Below are 19,681 nucleotides of genomic sequence, written 5' to 3' on the forward strand. Positions count from 1 at the left end.
TCTAGTAGAATCTCGAAGCCTCGTTTGTCCTGGGTAGGTGTTAGCGTAGGTTTTAAACGCGGAGCAGCTGGCGTTCCCTGCTGCACTGCTGGTGGAAGGGGTTCTTCTCCACCGGGAGCTGCTCCCCGTGAGGGCGGTGGTTGCTGGGGGAGAGGGCGTCCCTCCCCTCGTGAGGGCTGGGGCGGGTGGAGACGGAGGATTTGCCCCCTGAGGTCGAGGAGGGGAGCGGAGCAGCACCGCGGGCGGGCAGGGCGCGTCCCCCCGTGCCCGAGGAGCGGGCCGCGGCGGCCAAGCCTCGGCCGCTTTGGGAGGGAGCCAAGATGGCGCCGGCTGCTTCCCCTGCCTCCAACGCGCGGGAACTTTGGAGACGACGTCACGCACGCGCCGCGGCCTGCGAGCGCCCGCATCACGTGGCGGCGTGCTGGCGTCACACGCGCAGCGTCTCCTGCCGGTAAGCGGCGGCCGCAGCCTGAGGAGCGGGTGAGGGGCCGCGGGGCCCGGGGGGAGGTCGGGGCCGGCGCGGGGCCTGCCGGGGCCTGCCGTGCTCCGGTGGGGTCCTCCCGGCCTGGGGTTGCCGGGCCTGGGGTGAGCGCTGCCCGGCGCTCGGGCCCGGGGCGAGGCGGGAGGGGGTGACCCGCTCTTGTGCCTGCAGGTTGCCCGTCCTTTCACGAGCTGCGTGTGGTAACGCAAACGCGGATTCCATGTCTTTTCTTGTAAGTAAACCCGAACGGATTAGGGTGAGTGTTGAACACCTTCCAGTTCCCTCAGACGCCGGCCTGTCGGTAGAGCCTGCCTTGCGCTTGTGCGGAGCAGCCGCGGCGGGGCCGGCCTCCTGGAAAGCACCTTAAAGTCACATTAAAACGTGCTAATTATCGGCAGGGCATCGATGTGCAAGCTAGGTGCTAGTTAAAACAAAGAAAGAAATCTGTGCTGAAGTATTTATTGCTTGCACACCTGTATCTCCTTTGTGTGCGGTGCAAGGGGTTTGTAATGAGCATTGTAATTAAGAAAAAGTGGGGTAATGCTGATTATTTCTTTAAGAAGTCACTGCTTCACCTGTGTCGCACCACTGACGGTTTCTGTTTGTGGTTTGGTTTTTTTTCCCCCCCTAAACTTAGCTTAGCTTGGAAAGCTAAGTACCACAGCCTTGTTTAAGTCTACATTTTTAAGTGAGGAAGTTTCATGCGAGAAAACCACTTTTAACGCCTTAAAATGGTATTGTTATATACGAGTTTTAAGTCATTGTCGCCTGAAGACTCGTTGGTGCTTTCTCGGACTGGCTTCCCTTGCCCTAAACGACATAAGCTATTTTTTCAGTTATTTTACCAAGTAGACAAATTCTAATGTGGGAGTGTTTGTGATTGATCATGAAGTTAGCATTAAATAAACAACACTCTGCAAGCCTAAAATTGCATATTCTATCATGTGTTATGTGTGCACGTATATATATTTTTTCTTGAATCACAGAGTTGAATAGCATGGTAGAAATATTTCTCTGTACAACCTAATGCTTGCTGTGAATTTTAAGCATGAATTCTGGAAGAGAGCAACAGCTCTGAAATATTTATGTTCTAATTTTGCATTCAGTCAATAGATATGTAGCCAAAATATATAAGTTCTCTAAGACTTCACTGCATTGTAAATAGTTCAAGCTTTTTTTACACCTATTATACCCAAACAAACAACTTTTATTTGCCTGTTTAAGGGGGTTATAGCATGCTTATTATTTTTGCTGTATGTGCATGTATAAAGGTTCTTGTTTGAATGATCTAAAATTATGTTAACTTTATGGCAAATGCCTGCTGGTCAGGAGAAGCAGTAGCACCTGTGTGGTTGCTGGGTGCATGCCATCGTAGTGGCACAAGAAGAGAATATCCTTGTCCAAAGTAAGGAGGTAACTCTGATGTTGCAGCTAATCAGTTTCAGACCACAGTAGAATCCTTGAAGTGTTATGATTCTCTTATGTTTTTTGTGGGGGAGAGGGAAAAGAAACTTGTCTCTAGATGGAATAACTAATTATCTGGGGGATATTTTTTTTTTCTTTCAGCGGTGGGTGTCTGAGAAGTTCATTGTTGAGGGCTTAAGAGAGTTTGAACTGTTTGGAGGTAAGTTTTCCTCTCATTCGATGACGTTGTTAGAAATATTTTATTTTAGCCCCAAGGTCTATTAATTTGGTTGTAAATATGTATCTTAACAGTAAAAGAGATGAATAAATCTGGTTGTAGCACCAGATCTGGTTATTCAAGCTGGCTAACCCTATAAAGTTAATATGGAGTGTCCAAGATCTAGCAAGTTATTTGGAAATCAATTTCATGTTGGTGACAGTACTATTTTCAGGCCCTGCATTCTGTATTTCTTAGCATAATCACTTTTTTCCTATGCAAAAGATGGATTTGGGATTTGGGAAGGTTAATTATAACTTTCTGAGCAAAAATGCATTTTGGAATCATAGAATCGTTAAGGTTGGAAAAGACCCTTAAGATCATAGAGTCCAACTGTTAACCTATCACTGCCAAGGCCACCACTAAACCGTGTCCTTAAGCACCACGTCCACCCGTCTTTTAAATACCTCCAGGGATGGGGACTCAACCACTTCCCTGGGCAGCCTGGGCCAGGGCCTGACAGCCCTTTCGGTGAAGAAGTTTTTCCTAATGTCAAACCTAACCCTGCCCTGGCGCAGCTTGAGGCCGTTTCCTCTTGTCCTGTCGCTTGTTACTGGGGAGAAGAGACCGACCCCTGCATCGCCACAACTTCCTTTCAGGTAGTTGTAGAGAGCAATGAGGGCTCCTCTTGGCCTCCTCTTCTCCAGACTAAACAACCCCAGTTCCCCCAGCTGCTCCTCCCCAGCCTTGTGCTCCAGACCCTTCACCAACTTCGTTGCCCTTCTTTGGACACGCTCCAGCACCTCAATGTCCTTCTTGTAGTGAGGGGCCAAAACTGAATGCAGTACTTGAGGTGCGGCCTCACCAGTGCTGAATACAGGAGCACTATCACCTCCCTGCTCCTGCTGGCCACGCTATTCCTGATACAAGCCAGGATGCCATTGGCCCTCTTGGCCACCTGAGCACACTGCTGGCTCATGTTCAGGCGGCTGTCAAACAACACCCCCAGGTCCTTTTCCCCCAGGCAGCTCTCCAGCTACTTCTCCCCCAGCCTGTAGCGTTGCCTGGGGTTGTTGTGACCCAAGTGCAGGACCCGGCACTGAGCCTTGTTGAATCTCATACAGTTGGCCCCGGCCCAAGCATCCAGCCTGGCCAGGTCCCTCTGTAGGGCCTTCCTACCCTCCAGCAGATCGACACTTCCACCCAACTTGGTGTTGTCTGCAAACTTAACTGAGGGTGCATTCAATCCCCTCAGCTTCTCCAGGAGAATGCTGTGGGAGACGGTGTCAAAGGCCTTACTAAAGTCCAAGTAGACAGCATCCACAGCCTTCCCCTCATCCACTAAGCAGGTCACCTTGTCATAGAAGGAGACCAGGTCAGTGAAGCAGGATCTCCCTTTCATAAACCCATGCTGGCTGAGCCTGATCCCCCAGTTGTCCCGCATGTGCCGTGTAATGGCACTCAAGATGATCTGCTTGATCTGATGATCTACAAAATCTGATGATTTTGAAACTCTGATGATAGCTCCCCGGTGTGCCTGCAGGAGAGCTGATTGGTTTCGCTTCTGCTCTATGCATAACGAGCAAAATGGCCCACTAGGATGCAGAATTCTGGATCAGTGACATAGAAGGTGCTCAGAGCGTAGGGAAGATGTCTAGATCTTGAGCTTCCAGGTGGAGTAGAAGAATTTTCACTACTTTAAATAGACTTTAGATAGTTTCTTCTGTATTTAAGCAAAGTAGACATGTCATTTTTGAGTGTTTAGAGGTATAATAAAAAAAATTGTCACCTTACGTTTATCCTGAATATATTAACAGTAGCACTATTTGAATCTCTCTAATTCCCATACTTGTACTACAGTTGATTATTTTTAGTGCTGCAACCTTATGTGTAAATTAAATGTCTTTGTCTAAAAAAAATTGTATGTATTTGGTATCAAAAAGTATCATGCAGGGTTATTTATTCAGTTTTCCAACTATATTTTTAATGGGTATCTGTTGAACACAACATGGTGAACAATTAATTTCTTTACTCCAGAGCAGCCTCCGGGTGACTCTCGGAGAAAAGTAAGTGACTTTTGCAGGCTGTGGTGCTGTGGTTCATTGCATGGAGATTATTCCTTGTGGAAGTTTGATTTTTTCTTTTTATCTTACTTATATACTTCATCTCTATATTTAGCTCTACAAGTGTGGAAATAGGTTTCACCCTGGAGTGGAGATTTTGGTGTGTGGTTTTCAAACCATATGTGACAAGTCAAAACTTCAAACTTAATCTTTTGGATTCGTATTTGTGTCATCATCCCCACTCCCCCCAGCCCCCCTGGGTCTCCTGTTTGAGATGATTTAGATCTGACTCTTCAGAGATGCTAATCTCTTGTAACTCTCTTTTAGAATAAAAGGAAGAGGTTAGTTTATGGGACTTCTGAAAACTAGGCCCAAAAAATTTTATGTTGGCCATTCAAAACCAGTGTTCCCTTCTGAACACATTGGTTCCGATTTCCTTTCTCTCCCCTGTAGAGCAGCCACAACAGAGGCTCAAACATCAAAACCAAACATCATTCAATTTTCCATTTGAGGTAACTTTACCTCCTGTTGTCTGGTTGTCTTCAGAGCCAATTCTGTGCATGCTTGGAGAGCTTTGCCTCTTAAGAACTAAAATTACTTGCAGACATGGAATGTCTGTTCAAAAACATACAGCCAAAATGGCAGGTGAAAACTTTACCTCGATGCTTTTTGTTCTGCAGGCCCCGATTGCACACGATCTGGTTCATAATGAACAATGCTTGTAGAATAACACAACTTACCATACAATACGTTTGTCTAAATGATTTCCCACCTACCCACACCATATTGAAGCGTTTCTGTGTGCAGGTGTTGCTCTAGTTTAAGCTAATTACAAACATGAATTAAGTGTGATTTGATTGTAACTGTGTCAGTTCAAGCTGCTTATAATTGATTTTTGTGCCAGTGTCTGTAATTTACTGGCACAAACAAAGCTGAAAATATGAGATGTATATTGAATGTTTCGTATAAAATCAAGTAAATCCACAACTTTTTTTAAATTGCTGAGTGTTACACATATGCTGGACTGGAGGCAAATTGAGATTAGCATCCGTTTTGTTTTTGTTAAAGTATTCACTTGGGGTTTGGTCACCTCTGCAGTGGTATTGCTGACTCTTATTTTGATTTTTACATCTTAAATAAAAGCTTACTTTTTCCAGCAGGGCGATAGAAAAAGGTAAATAATTTGGGGAGAGGGATGGGAGGAAAATTTTTGTTGCTCAGGCTGAAAGTGAGCGAGGGAATGAGGAGGTGAAGGCAGCAGAACAAAAACGACATTCCCTCTTCCTAATTCAGATAAACATCATTTGGCAAATGCAGATCCTTGCTAGCATCCCAGAACTGATTTTCTTATGGCATTTATAACAGGAGTTGCCTCTCAAAGATTAATTTCCTTAAACGTATCTCAAATTAAAATCGGATCAACAAGCTGGAAAGCTAGCTCTTAATGAATGTCATGCCATAAAGCTAGTCACATGTGACTTCATTTTGCAGCTGCTTTTGCTTTTGACCATACACCAAAAGTTGTCCTGTGTGAAACCACTGAGGAGCTTTTTTGCAGTATTTCATAAATGACATTTCAGTTTAACTTTTTTTTTTTTTTAAAAAAACCTCTTGTATGATGGTGATAAATTTCTGGTAGAGCTCCTTTTGCATTAACTCTGTTATTGGTCGCTGCTAACATGGAGAGAGGTGAGCGAATACCTCTGATGTACTGGAAGACTTTTAAAAAGGGAATTTACGGTATTTTTCCATCACTGTTGAAACAGCCTACACCATTAATAAGATTAAATTTATTTAATTTTTTTGCATCTATTTTGTTGGCTTATGCTATATCTGGAGTGGACTTTAATAAAGCAAACCACTTACATATTGCTCAGTGTTTCACCAGCTGTCATTGCTCCATAACGCTGCTTATCAGAGCCTCCTGCTTTCATTTCCTTGGTGGTGCCTTTCTGCTTCAGAGGTTTCCATCTGCCTGTGTGTCTCTCCTGGCAATCTTGCTGTTGACAGGACTGTGTGAAATTGCTGGAAGAAGTAACGAATGATACAGTTGAGATCAGAATTGACAGGCATCTTTAACAGAAGTTTGAAATGTGAATGGAAAGTTGCTGCTTATTCGGAGCCAAGGAACAGCACTGTGTAGTGTTACGACTGGAATAAAGGATTTGGGACTGCTGAGATCTCGGGGGTTAGCTATCCTGAAACAGGAGTGAGTTGCTGTGCTAGAGTTGTTTGACCTGTTCACAAATCTTAAGTTTTGCCTTTTCCCTTAACTGAAAACTACCTATTTTAAAGGTAAAATTTTTAGAGGTAAATTTTTAGAGGTAAAAATTTTTAGAGGTAAAATGTGTGCTGTTCAAAGTCAGTTGAAAAGGTGGAACTTGGGAAGCACGACTGTTAGTTTACTCCCAAAGTATACTGAGGGACCCAAGGATGATTTACAGCAAATTCACATCTGTGCTCATTGCACTACGTTTACCCGGGACTGAGTGTAGAACAGCAGGTTCCTTGTTTTTCAGCTGTTACTGTGTTGTTTCCATCTTTCAGTGAGGAAAAAAAGAGTATTTGCTGTCACTCTAGGAAAGCGCACAAGCCTCTTCCGCTTCAGGTACCATGAGTAAAGGTCTGATAAAGGGCATTTGTAGTTGATGAAGAATGAGGTGGAAAAAATGAGCTGGAGTTCCAAATGTCAGGAGGAGTTAATATGCTGGAAATTTGAGATAACTAAATCTGATCTTAGACACCAAATAAATTTGGTTCGCCATTAGGATGCTGTCCTTGTGACTTTGGAAATTTGAGGGAGTTGGAAGGTATAATGGAACTTGCCAGAACATTGAAGTTTGTCTTGTGCAAAATCCTGCTTGGAAAGATTTATGTGTATGTAAATAAAGCAGATAGCTTTATGTCAGATGTAGTGAAGAAAAGCTGACAGGCTTGGGCGTGCTGCTTCCCCGTGTGGTGTGGGGTCTTTTTCTTTTCTTTTCTTTTTTATGTGAGCACTAATGCTTTGCAGTTAAGTTTTTGCTTTCATTTGGAGCTTCTCTTTTCATGTGTGTCTGATCTTCATATCTTGAGCTAAGTTGGTTCATCACTGCTGCCATTCAGCTAAGCAGCTTCAGCTGCGCTGGTCTTATCACAGATGAGCAGCTGAAAACCAGAAGCCCCAGCATCAGACAGGAATGCTGACTGTCACAGCGCAGAGAAGTGCCATAAACAAGCTTTCCTTTGGCCTTTGCTCGGGCAAGAATTAATGGGAGAAAGGTAGTTACTATAAAGCAGTGCTTAAGCTGTCCTGGGGAATAGTAATTGGCTTTATCCAAATATTCCTAAAGAAATTCTAGCTTATAGTAATTAAGAACCTACCTGTTACGGTTACATGTTCTGAAACACAGATATCTGGATCTTCTGAAGTGAGGCATCTCCTGGATTTCAATTGATGAATAACTATTTAAAATTATTTTAACAGCAATTACATTCTCTCTTCTATATTGAGTACTGTCTTATTATTTTGAGGTGTATGATAATAGAAGGAGCAGATGACTTTTGTAGCATGTGATCTTTATTTCTTTTGACCTGACTTTATTTTCCCCCCCCAGACAAATGAGGCGAGCTCCGAGTCGATAGCTTCTTCCCCTAAAAGGGACACCATGAGCAACTTCCTACCAGACAGCAGCTGTTATGAGTTGCTCACTATCATAGGTAATACTACTAGTGGGCTGGAGGATCGGAAGTCTGCTTTGCAAAGAAAATAACTCCTGCAGATTTGTTGGCCTTTTCTTGATTGATTGCTTATTTTTGACATTAGATGCCTGTCCTCTTTGATCTTAAAAATCACTTTAATAAAAAATGAGATGCCAATCCTAAAAGCTTTCAACTGGAAGAGGTATGTGGTGGGTTAGCGATACTGAGTGAAGTACACAGTCAGCAGAAGCAGCCTGAAACCTGTCCCTGTCCTTGGTGGGGCTGTGAAAAATCATTTTATTTCTACCTTGGTTCTGAACTTGAAAGACAGGATAGTATTACTGGCTAGGAGGATTTCTCTCGATGGGATATGTGCCAAGGAAGGTGGCATCTGATGAACGATTAGTCTTTTTCACAAAGCCAAAAATAGTTTCAGTAAATGAGTGTAAAGATTATTTAAGAGTCAAGGACTGGAGGAGTTCTCCTGACGTGCGTGGTTCCAGAAACAGTGCTGAAGCTTTAATGCCTTTTCTTTCAGGCAGAGGCTTTGAAGACTTGATGGTTGTGAACCTGGCCAGGTATAAACCCACAGGAGAGTATGTCACAGTCAGAAGAGTGAACTTGGAGGCCTGCACAAATGAAATGGTCACATTCTTGCAGGTAACGTGAATCCACTTAGGCCATAATGCAAGTTTAGGAGAGGACAGACAGCAAGAGCAGTGCTTATCACTACTGTATTCATATTTCTGCATTTACTAAATTGAATCAAAATATCTTTTTTTATTTTAGGGGGAACTTCATGTTTCCAAGCTCTTCAACCACCCTAACATCGTGCCATACAAAGCAACTTTCATAGCTGACAATGAGCTATGGGTAGTGACGTCTTTCATGGCCTATGGTAGGTGCAGAGGGAGTACCTTTGTCTGACTGTCATATTCTGTGAAATGAAATTTAAGAGGTGAAGTATCCTTGGGGTTTTTTTTACTGACCAATTAAGAGGTGTTTTCTTTCTTTTTAGGTTCTGCAAAAGATTTAATCTGTACTCATTTTATGGATGGGATGAGCGAACTGGCTATTGCGTATATCCTCCAAGGCGTATTGAAAGCACTTGACTACATCCACCATATGGGCTATGTACATAGGTATTTAAAAAAAAAAAAACGCAATCCATTTTCCTTCTGTTGGAAGTTCTCAGGAACAGTACTCCTCATTAGAGCGGAGTGGATAGCTCAGGAGAGGCGGAACGCGTTGTCAAGTTTTGTATTACTGTGCTGTTAGAGCAAGCCAGTTTGATACTCGTGGGAAATTATATCATCGATCTTTCTAAACTGCGTGAAGGTGTCGCTGTGGAACAAACTTATCCCAAAGACCACTCTATCTAAAATCACAACTGCAGCTCACGTTGACAAGCTGACTTGTTAAGGCTCTGTTCAGATGCTGTTGATAGTCTCCAAATTGAGACTGACAGTGGTGGTGGTGGGGGATTGACCCAGTTACTGTTGAAGGTCCTGGGTCCATAACCTTTAGTCCTGCCTTTCTCCTTGCCACAGAAACATTCTTTGGGAACCTGCAAAGCAGGTGAAGAGAGTCCTGTTAATGTTTGTAGAAGTGGTTTTGCACAGCATTCAGGATGATCATTAGGAGTCTCAAGTCATCAAGTATTGCCCTGCGCATTGAGCTGTCTGGTCGAGTAGGCTTTTATCCTTTCCATAGGTGCTCACTAAGGATGAATTTCTCCTTAGTACTACAGCTTCTCTTAATCTCTTTCTAAATCACTGTCTCCATCCCTTAGCATATTTTTCCTCTTCTCTGATATATCCTTCTGTTGCGAGAGTGAATTTCAAATGCTGAAAGTTCTAGGTTATTAGTGGTTACTACTTTTATTGTATGTACTGTAAAAGAAATTCAGCTTACCTATGCCTGCCTTAAATTCTTTGCAGTGCCCCTCCACGTGAAGCCTTCCTGGGAAGGCTGTAAGGAACATAACTCCTTTGAGGCCAGAGAACCTGACTATTTCTGCTTTTTTTTCAGGAGTGTTAAAGCCAGCCATATCCTGATCTCTGTAGACGGGAAGGTGTACCTCTCTGGCCTGCGAAGTAACCTCAGTATGATCAACCATGGGCAGCGCCTCAAAGTTGTTCATGACTTTCCCAAATACAGCATCAAAGTCCTGCCTTGGCTCAGTCCAGAAGTCTTACAGCAGGTGCGTTTAAAGAAAACCTGCTAGTTTTTAGTGATATATGGTACCTCTGTATAATTTTCTGAGTTCTTATGGCATGTTCGGGGGGTGGGCGGGGACACGACAAAAGCCACAGGATTCCTTTTTCTCCTGATGAGCTCTATCCTTTTTTCCTACCCTTTTTACCTTAAAACCAATGACCCCTAGCAAGGGGAAGCCTGTATTCCTGTCAAAAGGGGCAACTGCTGAGAAGCCCATGTTAAAACATTGTCTTTTCTTTCCTTCCAGAGGAAGGCGCGCGAATGCAAGGAAAGGGAAGGGGAGAGGCTAGAGGAAACGGATTTGGGGTGGGTGCAGGGTGGGAGAGTAGAATTTGATCTGATCTATTTGACTAAATAGTTTTCTTGTAGGTACCTCTACAGATTCTCCCATTAGTGAAGTGTTACATTAGATGCCAGTTACCCTAAGGTGGATGCCATCCCTACTAGCTAGCTGATTTCAGTTAAATAAATGTTGCCCTTAACTGTGTGTTTAAACAAACAAAAAACCCACCACCGCAATAAACCACCCTATATGTGGGTTGTACTATTTCTGCTCTAATCATTAGGGCTTGCTGTCCTGCATATCGAATCGTGGGTATTCCCCATGCAGTCACACCTAAGTTCGCAAGGCTAATTTTTCTTTTCCTTTTCATCTAGAATCTCCAGGGTTATGATGCAAAATCTGACATTTACAGCATAGGGATAACAGCCTGCGAGCTGGCAAACGGACACGTACCATTTAAAGACATGCCTTCTACTCAGGTAAGGTTTAAAAGATGTTCCTTTCTCACCCTTCATCCTGGCACATGGAACTGCTTTGCTGCACTGAGATGTGAGCACAGAAAGGTGCTGTGCCTACCTGAATGAGAAATCTTAACTGTCTAGTCTTTCTCTGTGTGATGTTGCTTATGCTCCTTCTCTTCCAGATGCTCTTGGAGAAGCTGAATGGAACTGTTCCCTGCCTGCTAGACACCACCACGATTCCTGCTGATGAGCTGACTATGAAAACCTCCCACTCGAGCGCTAACTACGGGATGGGGGAGAGCATGGCTATTAGCAACGTGAGAGCGGCCAATGGAGAGCCAACCCTGCACCCTTATCTTCGGACCTTCTCCACCTACTTCCATAACTTTGTAGAGCAGTGCCTCCAGCGGAACCCCGATTTCAGGTAAAGCTGGGTGAAAGCTGCTCTTCGCAGACCTGCGCTATTCTAGGGCAGATTAAACCGAGAGCCAGCAGAGGTTTTTCAAAGTTTTCTTTCCAAAGGCGTAGTGGAGTGACATTGAGAAGAGCAGTCGAAGTATGTAAAACAAGAGCAGTGTTAGTGTTAACACTTGAAGCACTTTTTATAAGAGAGCCTGTGGAATTACTCTGCAGCCTTCTTTGGGGGGCAGAGTGGTGCTACACGTCAGGAAAATAAACTGAACAACTTGAATTTCTGTGAGACACTGTTTACCCAGTTCCCATCACTGTGAATGTCTGCTGTGCAGCCAGCAGAGAATAACGATGGGAAGCGGTCAAGAACTGTATTTTCCTCTATAGTGGGCGCAAGGTTATCTTTAGCCATGACAAACTTCTCTAGTGTACCGCGCTGGTCAGAAACTTTCCCTTCACCAAATGTTGGGGTGTGCAAGTAGGTGACTTGCACAGAAGGTTGAACTGCTTGCATAAAACATCACGTGAATGTAACAAACAGTGCTACTGGTTCAAAAGGGAGATAGCCTATAGCTGAGAAATGAGAGGCAGGAAGGACCCTGGTCTTTTCTTTCTTCTCCACTACCTGCCTTTAAACACTGATGCATTTTCTTGTGTGCTTACTTTATTCTAACTCCCTTCTACAGGCCAAGCGCAGGCACTCTGCTTAATCATCCCTTTTTCAAGCAGGTAAGGAACTCATTTAATCTGCAGATAAAGAACAGTGGCTTTTCTGTAGTTGTCTTGCTGTGTCACTGAACCTGGGGGTGGGAATGTCGAGTTGCTGAATTTTCTGTGATCTGAAAGGATTAAGTTAGGTTGGTGACTAGTTGTTGTGTAGCTTGGTGATCCTCGCGTTGTCCTCGCAGGTGGATGGACTGTTCTCAGAGCATCTCTTCCTTACCTAAACAGAGGATGTAAATCCTGTCCTGTATGCCAAAACAGTTTTTCACCCACAGGCCATTGAGTACTGGGGCAAGGCAGTCCTAACCTGGTCCTTAATGAGACCAAGCTGAGGTGACCTGTGCGTTGCTTACAGCTGTGTGGCAGGCTGGTGAGCTCCAGCCCCGGCGTGGGAAGAGGCAGAGGCTTTCCTCCCCCTGAAATGATTTGCCTGGCTTGCTCTGAGCTGAGGGTTAGGGTGGTGCTTCACCGAGGGGAGCATCAGGACCACAGCACCCAAGTGCTGCTGAAAAGGCTGCATGCAAAGCACTTTCTCATTACAAGATGCAGTGTGAAAGCCCTGCACGTCTCTCGGTCCAGGCGGGAGGATGATGCCGTGTTCTTACTTTCTGCCTATAACCATGCATTGTTGCTGCTTGACTGTGATGCGCGAGCGTGGGGAAGCGTTTCAGCAGCCGAGTTCTCTCCTTTCTGTGCAGATCAAGCGCCGTGCTTCTGAAGCACTCCCTGAACTTCTGCGCCCCGTCACCCCAATCACCAATTTTGAAGGAACGCGGCCCCAGGATCCCAGTGGCATTTTTGGGCTGGTATCAAACCTGGAGCAGCTGGATGTGGATGACTGGGAATTCTAGAAAAACAGGGACTATACCTGGTTCTGGCAGAGCTTTCTGGACATTGTAATTTATTGGTCCTGTTCATAACAGGTGATGAATGTTACACATAGAAGAGTTTACAGGTCCTTGGGAAGGAATTTCAACTGCCTGTTTACTTAGGAAGTAGCCTGGAAACAAATGGACAGACCTGAGCTGGAAAAGGATCAACCCCAAGGAGCTGTGGAGTATTCCAGATGGTGCAGCGCCCAGAGCCCCGGTTCTTGCAGCTGAGCACTGGTAGATCACTCAAAGGGGTTGAGTGAGTCTGTTCAGTCTCTATTTATGTGTTTCTTCTAAAAATCACTGGTTTTGACGTATCACAGTTGAAGGCTGTGTGTCCCTACCCTCTGTGGTTCTTTCTCTTTTAAGGGTGCCTTAGAGTTAAGGGGAGGCAGGCAGCTTAGTTTTGGGCATTCTCTTAGAGCTAGTCAGATTACTGTTACAGTGTTGTCCCAGGGTAACTTCTGAGGGTGGGGAAAAAAGGGATTATGTTCTTAAGTCCCGTCACTGCTTTGTGATGGAAAACGGGAGAGTGAAGACAACCCGATTCCATTCCAGGCACACTCGCTGCGTCGGGCATTCCTGTGCAGCACTGGATTCTTCTCTTCCAGTTCTGGAGAGAGCTTTTGAAGAGACTGCTCACTCGATGCTGAGCACCCCGAGCTCCAGGTCAGACAGGGCATCCCAGCCTCTCTTCCCGTGGCTGCCTGGCTCACCAAAGCGAGTGCGTCCGCCTGGGCAATCTACCAGCTTTTTTATCCCCACAGCACATCGAGTTGAGCCTGCTGTTAGCTGGGCTGGTTTCACAGCATGTAACACTCCGACCAGCTTGTTCTCAGTGATTTTTACCCTGGCACAGAGGAAAACTTGACTTTCACGCTAAATCCTCTTGGTCACAACTCCTCTTTGGACATCACGTACAGAATTGATCGTAAGCCTTCCATTACCATTGCTGTTCTGCCTTCCCTGACTGAATGACAGGCAAAAGCTTGCTTCTCCCGTGATTCATGGCTGTGTGACTCTGACCTGCTGCTGTGGCAGCTCCCCCGCCCTGTTCCATGGTATTTAGTTTTTGGAGGTGTATTTAAGGCTTTTAGTTTGACCTTTCCAAGGACCATGGGTGCTGGAGGTCTTTCTACTCTTCAATGAAGCACTGAGAATCCAGTCCTGTAGGTGTGGTTGTGGGAGTAGTGGTGCTGGCAACAGGTCCTTCTTGTGTTTATAAACTGTACTTGAACCCAGAAGAAGTTTGTTACTCTAGTTTTTTGCCAAAACAAATAAAATATTTCTGAAGTTTTTTTTTTTTGTCTGCTGTTTCTGCAAGATGATGGAGTGGCTCACAAATGATGACATCGGCTGGCTGCGCATGCTTATTCTTCTCATTTCCTTACTTTCATACAGCTCACCACAGTTAGCTGCAACTGACTTCGTGTTTCAAAAACATATTTCAACTAAAGCAACTGCTCTTGCTCTTTTCTGAAAGTTTCAGGAGAATGCATTCTCCCACAGCAGGGGCGTTTGTAAGAGCAGGCTACACGAGAGAGGACAGGCCCCTTCTACTCCCTCCCTAGGATCAGGTTTGGCTCCTGATTTAATTTTATTATAGTAAGTAGATCTTAATATCCTAGCTTGTTATGAAGGCTGCAGCTTGCAAAAATCCTTATCCCTCTCCCACAAGCCTGGACAGGGACTGAATCGCTGGTACTTAGAGGAAGAAAAAGCACAGTACTGCTCAGCATAAAACCTTTGGCACCGAGTTAGCGATGCTTTGGAGGAGATGGGTTTCATCACAGAAGAGGGATGATTCAGGAGCTGTATTGCCCCCTGAAGTTCTAAGCCTCTCTCGAATTCTCCTAGGAACCAAGAGGCAGGCAGAAAGACGGGAGGGAATACACTGAGCTATAGTAAATCACAAATAACTGCAGCACTCCAGCCGGCTTTCCCACGAGTTAGCATTTTTAGGGTGAAGGATGAACTTGATGCAAGCTAATATTTCTCATCTGCTTCCATGCTTTCAGCTTGCTACGTGCTCAAAGATTATGGACTTAATTTAACTTAGAGATGATAGTTTTATGCTTACACAGCAGCAGAAAGCGAGCAGGATCAGCGCAAAGTTAGGAGTGAAACAGCAGCACCTTTGTCAAAAAAGAAGTTATGAAGTAACTGAGTGTAGTCTTCAACCCCTCCTTCCCCAGGTGCCCTGCTGCACTTGGAGGCAACTCTTCGGGGCCCTGCTGGCAGCATGGCGGTAGCAGACAGCTCTACTCAGCCACAGCTCCCGAGTCTGACCTTACCTGTTCTGTCTTGTGCCTTCACAGGGCAGCAAACAAGGAGTCTGGCACAGCCAGGACACTTAGTAGCTGCTGGTTGGATACACAAGCACTGGCTACAGCTGCTGGCCCCAAGGCAACTGCTGCGAGCTTTTTTCTTTCCCCCCATGAAAGCTTTATTCAGCTAGATACAAAACAGGGTGCTCTGCTATTGTGGATCCTCTCCATGGTCTGAATGCTGCTGGTCTTCCTCCTCCTCTTCCTCCCCTTTGTGTTTTTCCAGTTTTGCCATGAGCTCTGAAAAACAGGAATAGGTAGGATGAGACTTCAGGTGCAGGGGCTGTCCCACACCAAAGCCAGGTGCCCGGGTCCTGTAAACACCCATCTCCGCAAGAACCAGGGCAGCTACCGAAAACCACTTGCCTACGCAAAGGCTCAGCTGGGAGCTACCGCCATTCGCTGAGTCCAGGGCATCGGACGTTACAGTCAGAGTCCACTGGTGCGTCACTGACCTGCCGACTGTCATCAGCCCAGCCGCTGCCTCCGCTCCGCAGCATGTCCCCCTCCCCTCACCAGAAGCCATGCTCCCCAAGCTCCCCATCCGGGCAAGCGCAGATGCTCATTTTGCACCTACGGAGCCACCCAGGCCGTGATTTAGCGTCTCCTGGCACTAAAGAGAGCTCTGCTGGCAGCCAAGAGCTGCAAGCTCCAGCTTCGGGGCAGGCCCAACACCCAGAAGACACCTCAGGAGCTGGTGCCTCTGCTGCTCCAGATGCTGCCACTGAAAGCCCTCTCCCACGGGTGCCCGTTACCTTTTGCTGGGTTGAAGACTCCATTGGTTTGCTTGTCACAGACGTAGCAGCGCTGGGATTTGCGATAGTGCTGGAGGGCACAACCTTCACAGAAGTAGTGCCTACACCTGTAGAGACACAGACACCACTGCAAGTCACAATCCCTGTGTCCAGGAGTTAGAAATTACTGACTACTGGTCCCTGGGGGATGCAAAAATGAGCTGCGTGCAGAGCTTCCTCTGCAGCACTGTCCCCATGGAAGGTGTTTCAGCATTGCTTCGCTGACACGGAGGGATGGCACAGAGCCACCAGTGAGCTCTTCCAGACACCAGGTACCCAGCAAGACAGCCAGCAGCGTGGGAGAGGGCTGGCTGCCCCCAGCCTGCTCCTCAGCTTTGGCAAGCTCTTGGCTTCCCCATGCTTGTGTCTCTGCCTACAGAATGCAGCGTGCCATTCAGTGTCCAGGAGGAACGAGGCATGAAAACAAAATCTCAAGGTTAAGGGGGAAGATGATGTAATGAGGCAGCATTTGTGGAAATCGAAAAGGTGCTGGGACAGCAAAGGCTGGAGATCCCTTCCAAGGAGATGCTCCAGCTGCAGTTATGAGACTCCCTGGTTATCAGAGGATTTCCCCACCCACCAGAAAGCCACGGCAGCCAGGCAGGTTCCACCCACCAGCCTGTGGGCAGCGTTTGTATTTGCCTCGACAGTGAATGACTTGTGAACTGGATCGACAGCAGACACTTGGCTCCTCATGCCCAAACAACCGCTTACTTGGTGACCACGGGGTTCTTGAAGGAACTTCTGCAGATGAAGCATTTGAAAGGCATATCCTCCTCATCGCTGCTCACCTCATAGTTTTCCTCATCTGCAGGAGAGAAAGTTAACCAGACTGGAGCAAGAGCAGAGGCGGCCAGCCCAGCCCATGCATGGGACATGAAACATTAAATATGGAGAGAGCACAGCAGGTGGGATTCCAGCTCTGTCGGAAACAATAGAACTCTGGCATCTGGGTGGTGCTGATGTCAGTAACACATGTGGGACTGAGATATAATTAGGTCTAATGAGCCAGCATGCTTGTTGCTCATCTCACAAGAGCAAATTCTTTCCTACCTCGCCCACTCACTGCTATAAAGAGACATAGCCTCCAGCCCCCTCCTATTTTTCAGATTTTCTTCCAAACCAGCTGCCACCAAACTCTTTGGCTCCAACTGAACAGAGAACACCCTCTTCCCCCCAGCTGCACAGTGCTTCAGGAGCAACACTCATGAGCCTTGGGCCGCAGCGACGGACACTGTGAGTGAGAAATAATGCTGTGACGTAGCATGAAAGCAGCACACCTCCGGGGCATCTGGGGGGCAGGAGCTGGTCACATCTCCCCAGCTCCACACGGCTCGCTGCTGGGACCCATACAACAGCAGTGCAACAGAGAGGAAATCATTCCCTCTGGTGGCAGTTGGTGGTTATCTGAAAGCAGCAGATTTGCTCAGCACTGTCAGTGGTTACTGGCCCTAGGGTTACCCTGCAGCAGGGAGTTCCACAGCTTTGGAAGAAAGAGTCCTTTCTGTCCAATATTAATTCAACCCATGACCAGTTTGAGACAGCAAAGGACCCATTTTGTTCTTAGTGATCCAATATCCCTAAGTCACACTCTAGGGCATGAGAGAAGGCAGGACCTGGTAGCCTCATCCACCATCAGCTTAGAGAGAGGGAGAGCAGAGGGGTGGTGCCGTACCATTGACTCCGTATCGGCCTTCATCCAGTTCCCGTTCAATCTGCCAGCCGTGCTTGTAATCCGAGCGGTCGTGGAGGAATTTGCAGCTATCTAAGCAGCACAAAGAAAGAGGAATTAACAGCTAGGCTGTGCAGGTAGAGTGTTAAAGGGACACCTCATTCAGGGGCAGCTTAAGCTTTGCCCAGCGGAAGGTGAAACCTGATTGCCTCCCCACACGCCTGTGCTCCAGGACAGCACCAAGCTGCTGGAGCAGGCACAGGATCCCTCTCAGGGTTGACAGGCCGTGAGGATCACGCTCTGGGTGCCACAGCGACAGTTCCAGCATTTACACACACGGAAGTGGGATAAGGAACAGGAAATCCCATCCCTCACATGGCCTCAGCGGCCAGAATACCTGTGGGAACGTGGGCCACTGGAACACCCCAGGTGCCCTGCCCAGGACTCTTACAACCACTGATTAGAGGCCATCAGCTTTCAGAAGGGCCGACACAAATGACAAGAACGTTAGATAAACCAACTTTGCAACAGCATCACACACCAGCTCTGCAAACGAGTGCCTGTAAATCAGTAAGCGCACATCTTAGTGCCACAAACACGGGATCATAAGCTGGACTGAATCCCTTTGCAGATCTGGCACAGCACATTTTCAGCTGCAGGCAAGATCCACTCACCTCCAAAACCGCAGAACCCAGTTTCTTTGTAGTCCTTGCAGATGTCGGGCTGGTAGTCCCATCGCACCGTGGCCCGCAAGTGCTCTGGAGCACGGATGGGTCCTTTTCTGAAAGGGTGGGAGAAGGCTCAGGCCGGCTGCGCAGCTGCAGTGGAGAAGGCCCCTGGGGGCCTGGTCAGAACCAGACACCGGACTCGTTAGACAGAAAGAAGCTGGCAGTAACAGCAAAGTTCAAGCCCCAAACAGGTGCCTTTGGGGATGGTGCCTGAGCTCCTCTGTGGTCCCAGTCCTCTGAGGCTCATCCCGACCTACCTGACCATTCCTGAAGAGGCATTTCCCATTGATGTGTCCTTGGGCTTCACATACTTCTGGTAGTTGTTAATACCACGGTAAATTTTATCATCTTCCTTTCCTCTCAGCTCCTAGGAAAGCAAAAAGAAAGGCGATTAAGGATCAGGAAAACTTCAAGACACAGATTAGCTTTCACCACTCCGACACCAGTCTCCCTTCCCAGCCCTGCCTTCCTTACCATCAAGATGCCAATAAAGCCAGAAAATTCCCTTATTTGCAGGGGTTACACTCTTGGCTTCTCAAATTTCCAGGGAGGAAGAGACACTCTTCTTGGTGTGCAGAAGGGGATGAGTGAAGCACATGTACTCCTGCTGTAGAGCACTAGCTCTTACAGAGCAAGGCTGACTCACCTCCTGGATTTTCTGGCTGCGCTCGAAGATGGCCTGGGCATCTTTCTCCTTCTCCGTGTCCAGTTCATACACTGCTGTGGCTCCCATGTCTTCTGGGCCAACAGGTTTCTGAAAAGCAAGAAGAACTTGTGACAACAGTGAAGAGAAAACCAGTACAAGACAGAGAGCTCCCAGGCTACCTGGAGGGTTGGTCACAGAGCAAGTACTGGCCATGGCCTGCTTTGCCTTCCTTCCCTTAGCACCTGCCAAGGAAAATCCCCCATGGGCTGGATCCAGCCTAGCACTTGCAGGGAACACTTGTCTTTACTTTACTCCTTCACACTCAGCCTCGGCTTAGCTGGAAGCTGAACTCGGGTCTCCCATGTCCAACACTTCAATCATGAGACCATCCTGCCTACACACAGGATGTTAGGTCTGAACTTTTAATCCAGTTGTGGGTGGCTTACATTCAGTTTTAACACAGGGGTCTGGTTTGGATTCCTCTTTAATGGACTAAACAGAAACCTATTCCTAGGTTTTATCAGATCTTCAGGAACAGCTGCACAGAAACCAAAGAATAATTACAGCCAACCTCAATTAAAACCAAATCCAACTTATGTGCCAAAAGCTTCTGGAGCTGTCATCTCCTCCTGCTCCCTTCCCATTCTCCTACAGCAAGCAGGGCTAACAATATGCTGCCCCCCTTGGCAGCAGCCAAA

The 19,681-nt window shown here is 46.7% G+C and overlaps 2 protein-coding genes across 9 annotated transcripts in view; one reads left to right on the top strand and one right to left on the bottom strand.

The window, feature by feature from the left end:
- LOC104012320 (E3 ubiquitin-protein ligase RNF113A) overlaps positions 1-19,681 on the bottom strand; it is a 29,448-nt gene that overhangs the window by 8,167 nt on the left and 1,600 nt on the right. Inside the window, exons 4-12 of one of the 5 annotated variants that reach the window (XM_087770057.1) lie at positions 18,984-19,091; positions 18,595-18,704; positions 18,284-18,390; positions 17,613-17,702; positions 16,652-16,745; positions 15,899-16,005; positions 15,111-15,383; positions 6,032-6,190; positions 719-843 (exon numbers count right to left, since the gene is read on the bottom strand). In XM_087770057.1, coding sequence (XP_087626183.1) covers positions 15,295-15,383; positions 15,899-16,005; positions 16,652-16,745; positions 17,613-17,702; positions 18,284-18,390; positions 18,595-18,704; positions 18,984-19,091 — 705 coding nt within the window. In that variant the 3' untranslated portion in view covers positions 719-843; positions 6,032-6,190; positions 15,111-15,294. Of the gene's footprint in view, positions 1-718; positions 844-4,175; positions 6,191-7,528; positions 7,588-8,346; positions 8,476-15,110; positions 15,384-15,898; positions 16,006-16,651; positions 16,746-17,612; positions 17,703-18,283; positions 18,391-18,594; positions 18,705-18,983; positions 19,092-19,681 lie in introns of those variants that run through there. The other 4 variants (XM_087770059.1, XM_087770058.1, XM_087770055.1 and 1 more) reach the window with 4 other exon arrangements.
- Positions 92-14,114, top strand: STRADA (STE20 related adaptor alpha). 4 transcript variants are annotated; one of them, XM_087770050.1, is made up of 13 exons: positions 92-451; positions 653-713; positions 2,048-2,105; positions 4,140-4,168; positions 7,762-7,864; positions 8,385-8,506; positions 8,636-8,744; positions 8,865-8,988; positions 9,878-10,049; positions 10,724-10,828; positions 10,993-11,234; positions 11,908-11,950; positions 12,643-14,114. In XM_087770050.1, the coding sequence occupies exons 1-13, from the start codon at positions 321-323 to the stop codon at positions 12,793-12,795; spliced, it is 1,452 nt and encodes a 483-aa protein (XP_087626176.1). In that variant the 5' UTR covers positions 92-320; the 3' UTR covers positions 12,796-14,114. The 4 variants fall into 4 exon arrangements, with proteins under 4 accessions (XP_087626176.1, XP_087626178.1, XP_087626174.1 ...); XM_087770052.1 differs by lacking the exon at positions 92-451 and having other exon boundaries at positions 653-737; positions 12,130-12,785; XM_087770049.1 differs by lacking the exon at positions 92-451 and having other exon boundaries at positions 654-737.

Source organism: Nipponia nippon, unplaced genomic scaffold, assembly GCF_047370975.1.
Source record: "Nipponia nippon isolate SJK-2023a ecotype South Korea unplaced genomic scaffold, ASM4737097v1 scaffold_32, whole genome shotgun sequence".
NCBI classification, from domain to species: Eukaryota; Metazoa; Chordata; class Aves; order Pelecaniformes; family Threskiornithidae; genus Nipponia; species Nipponia nippon.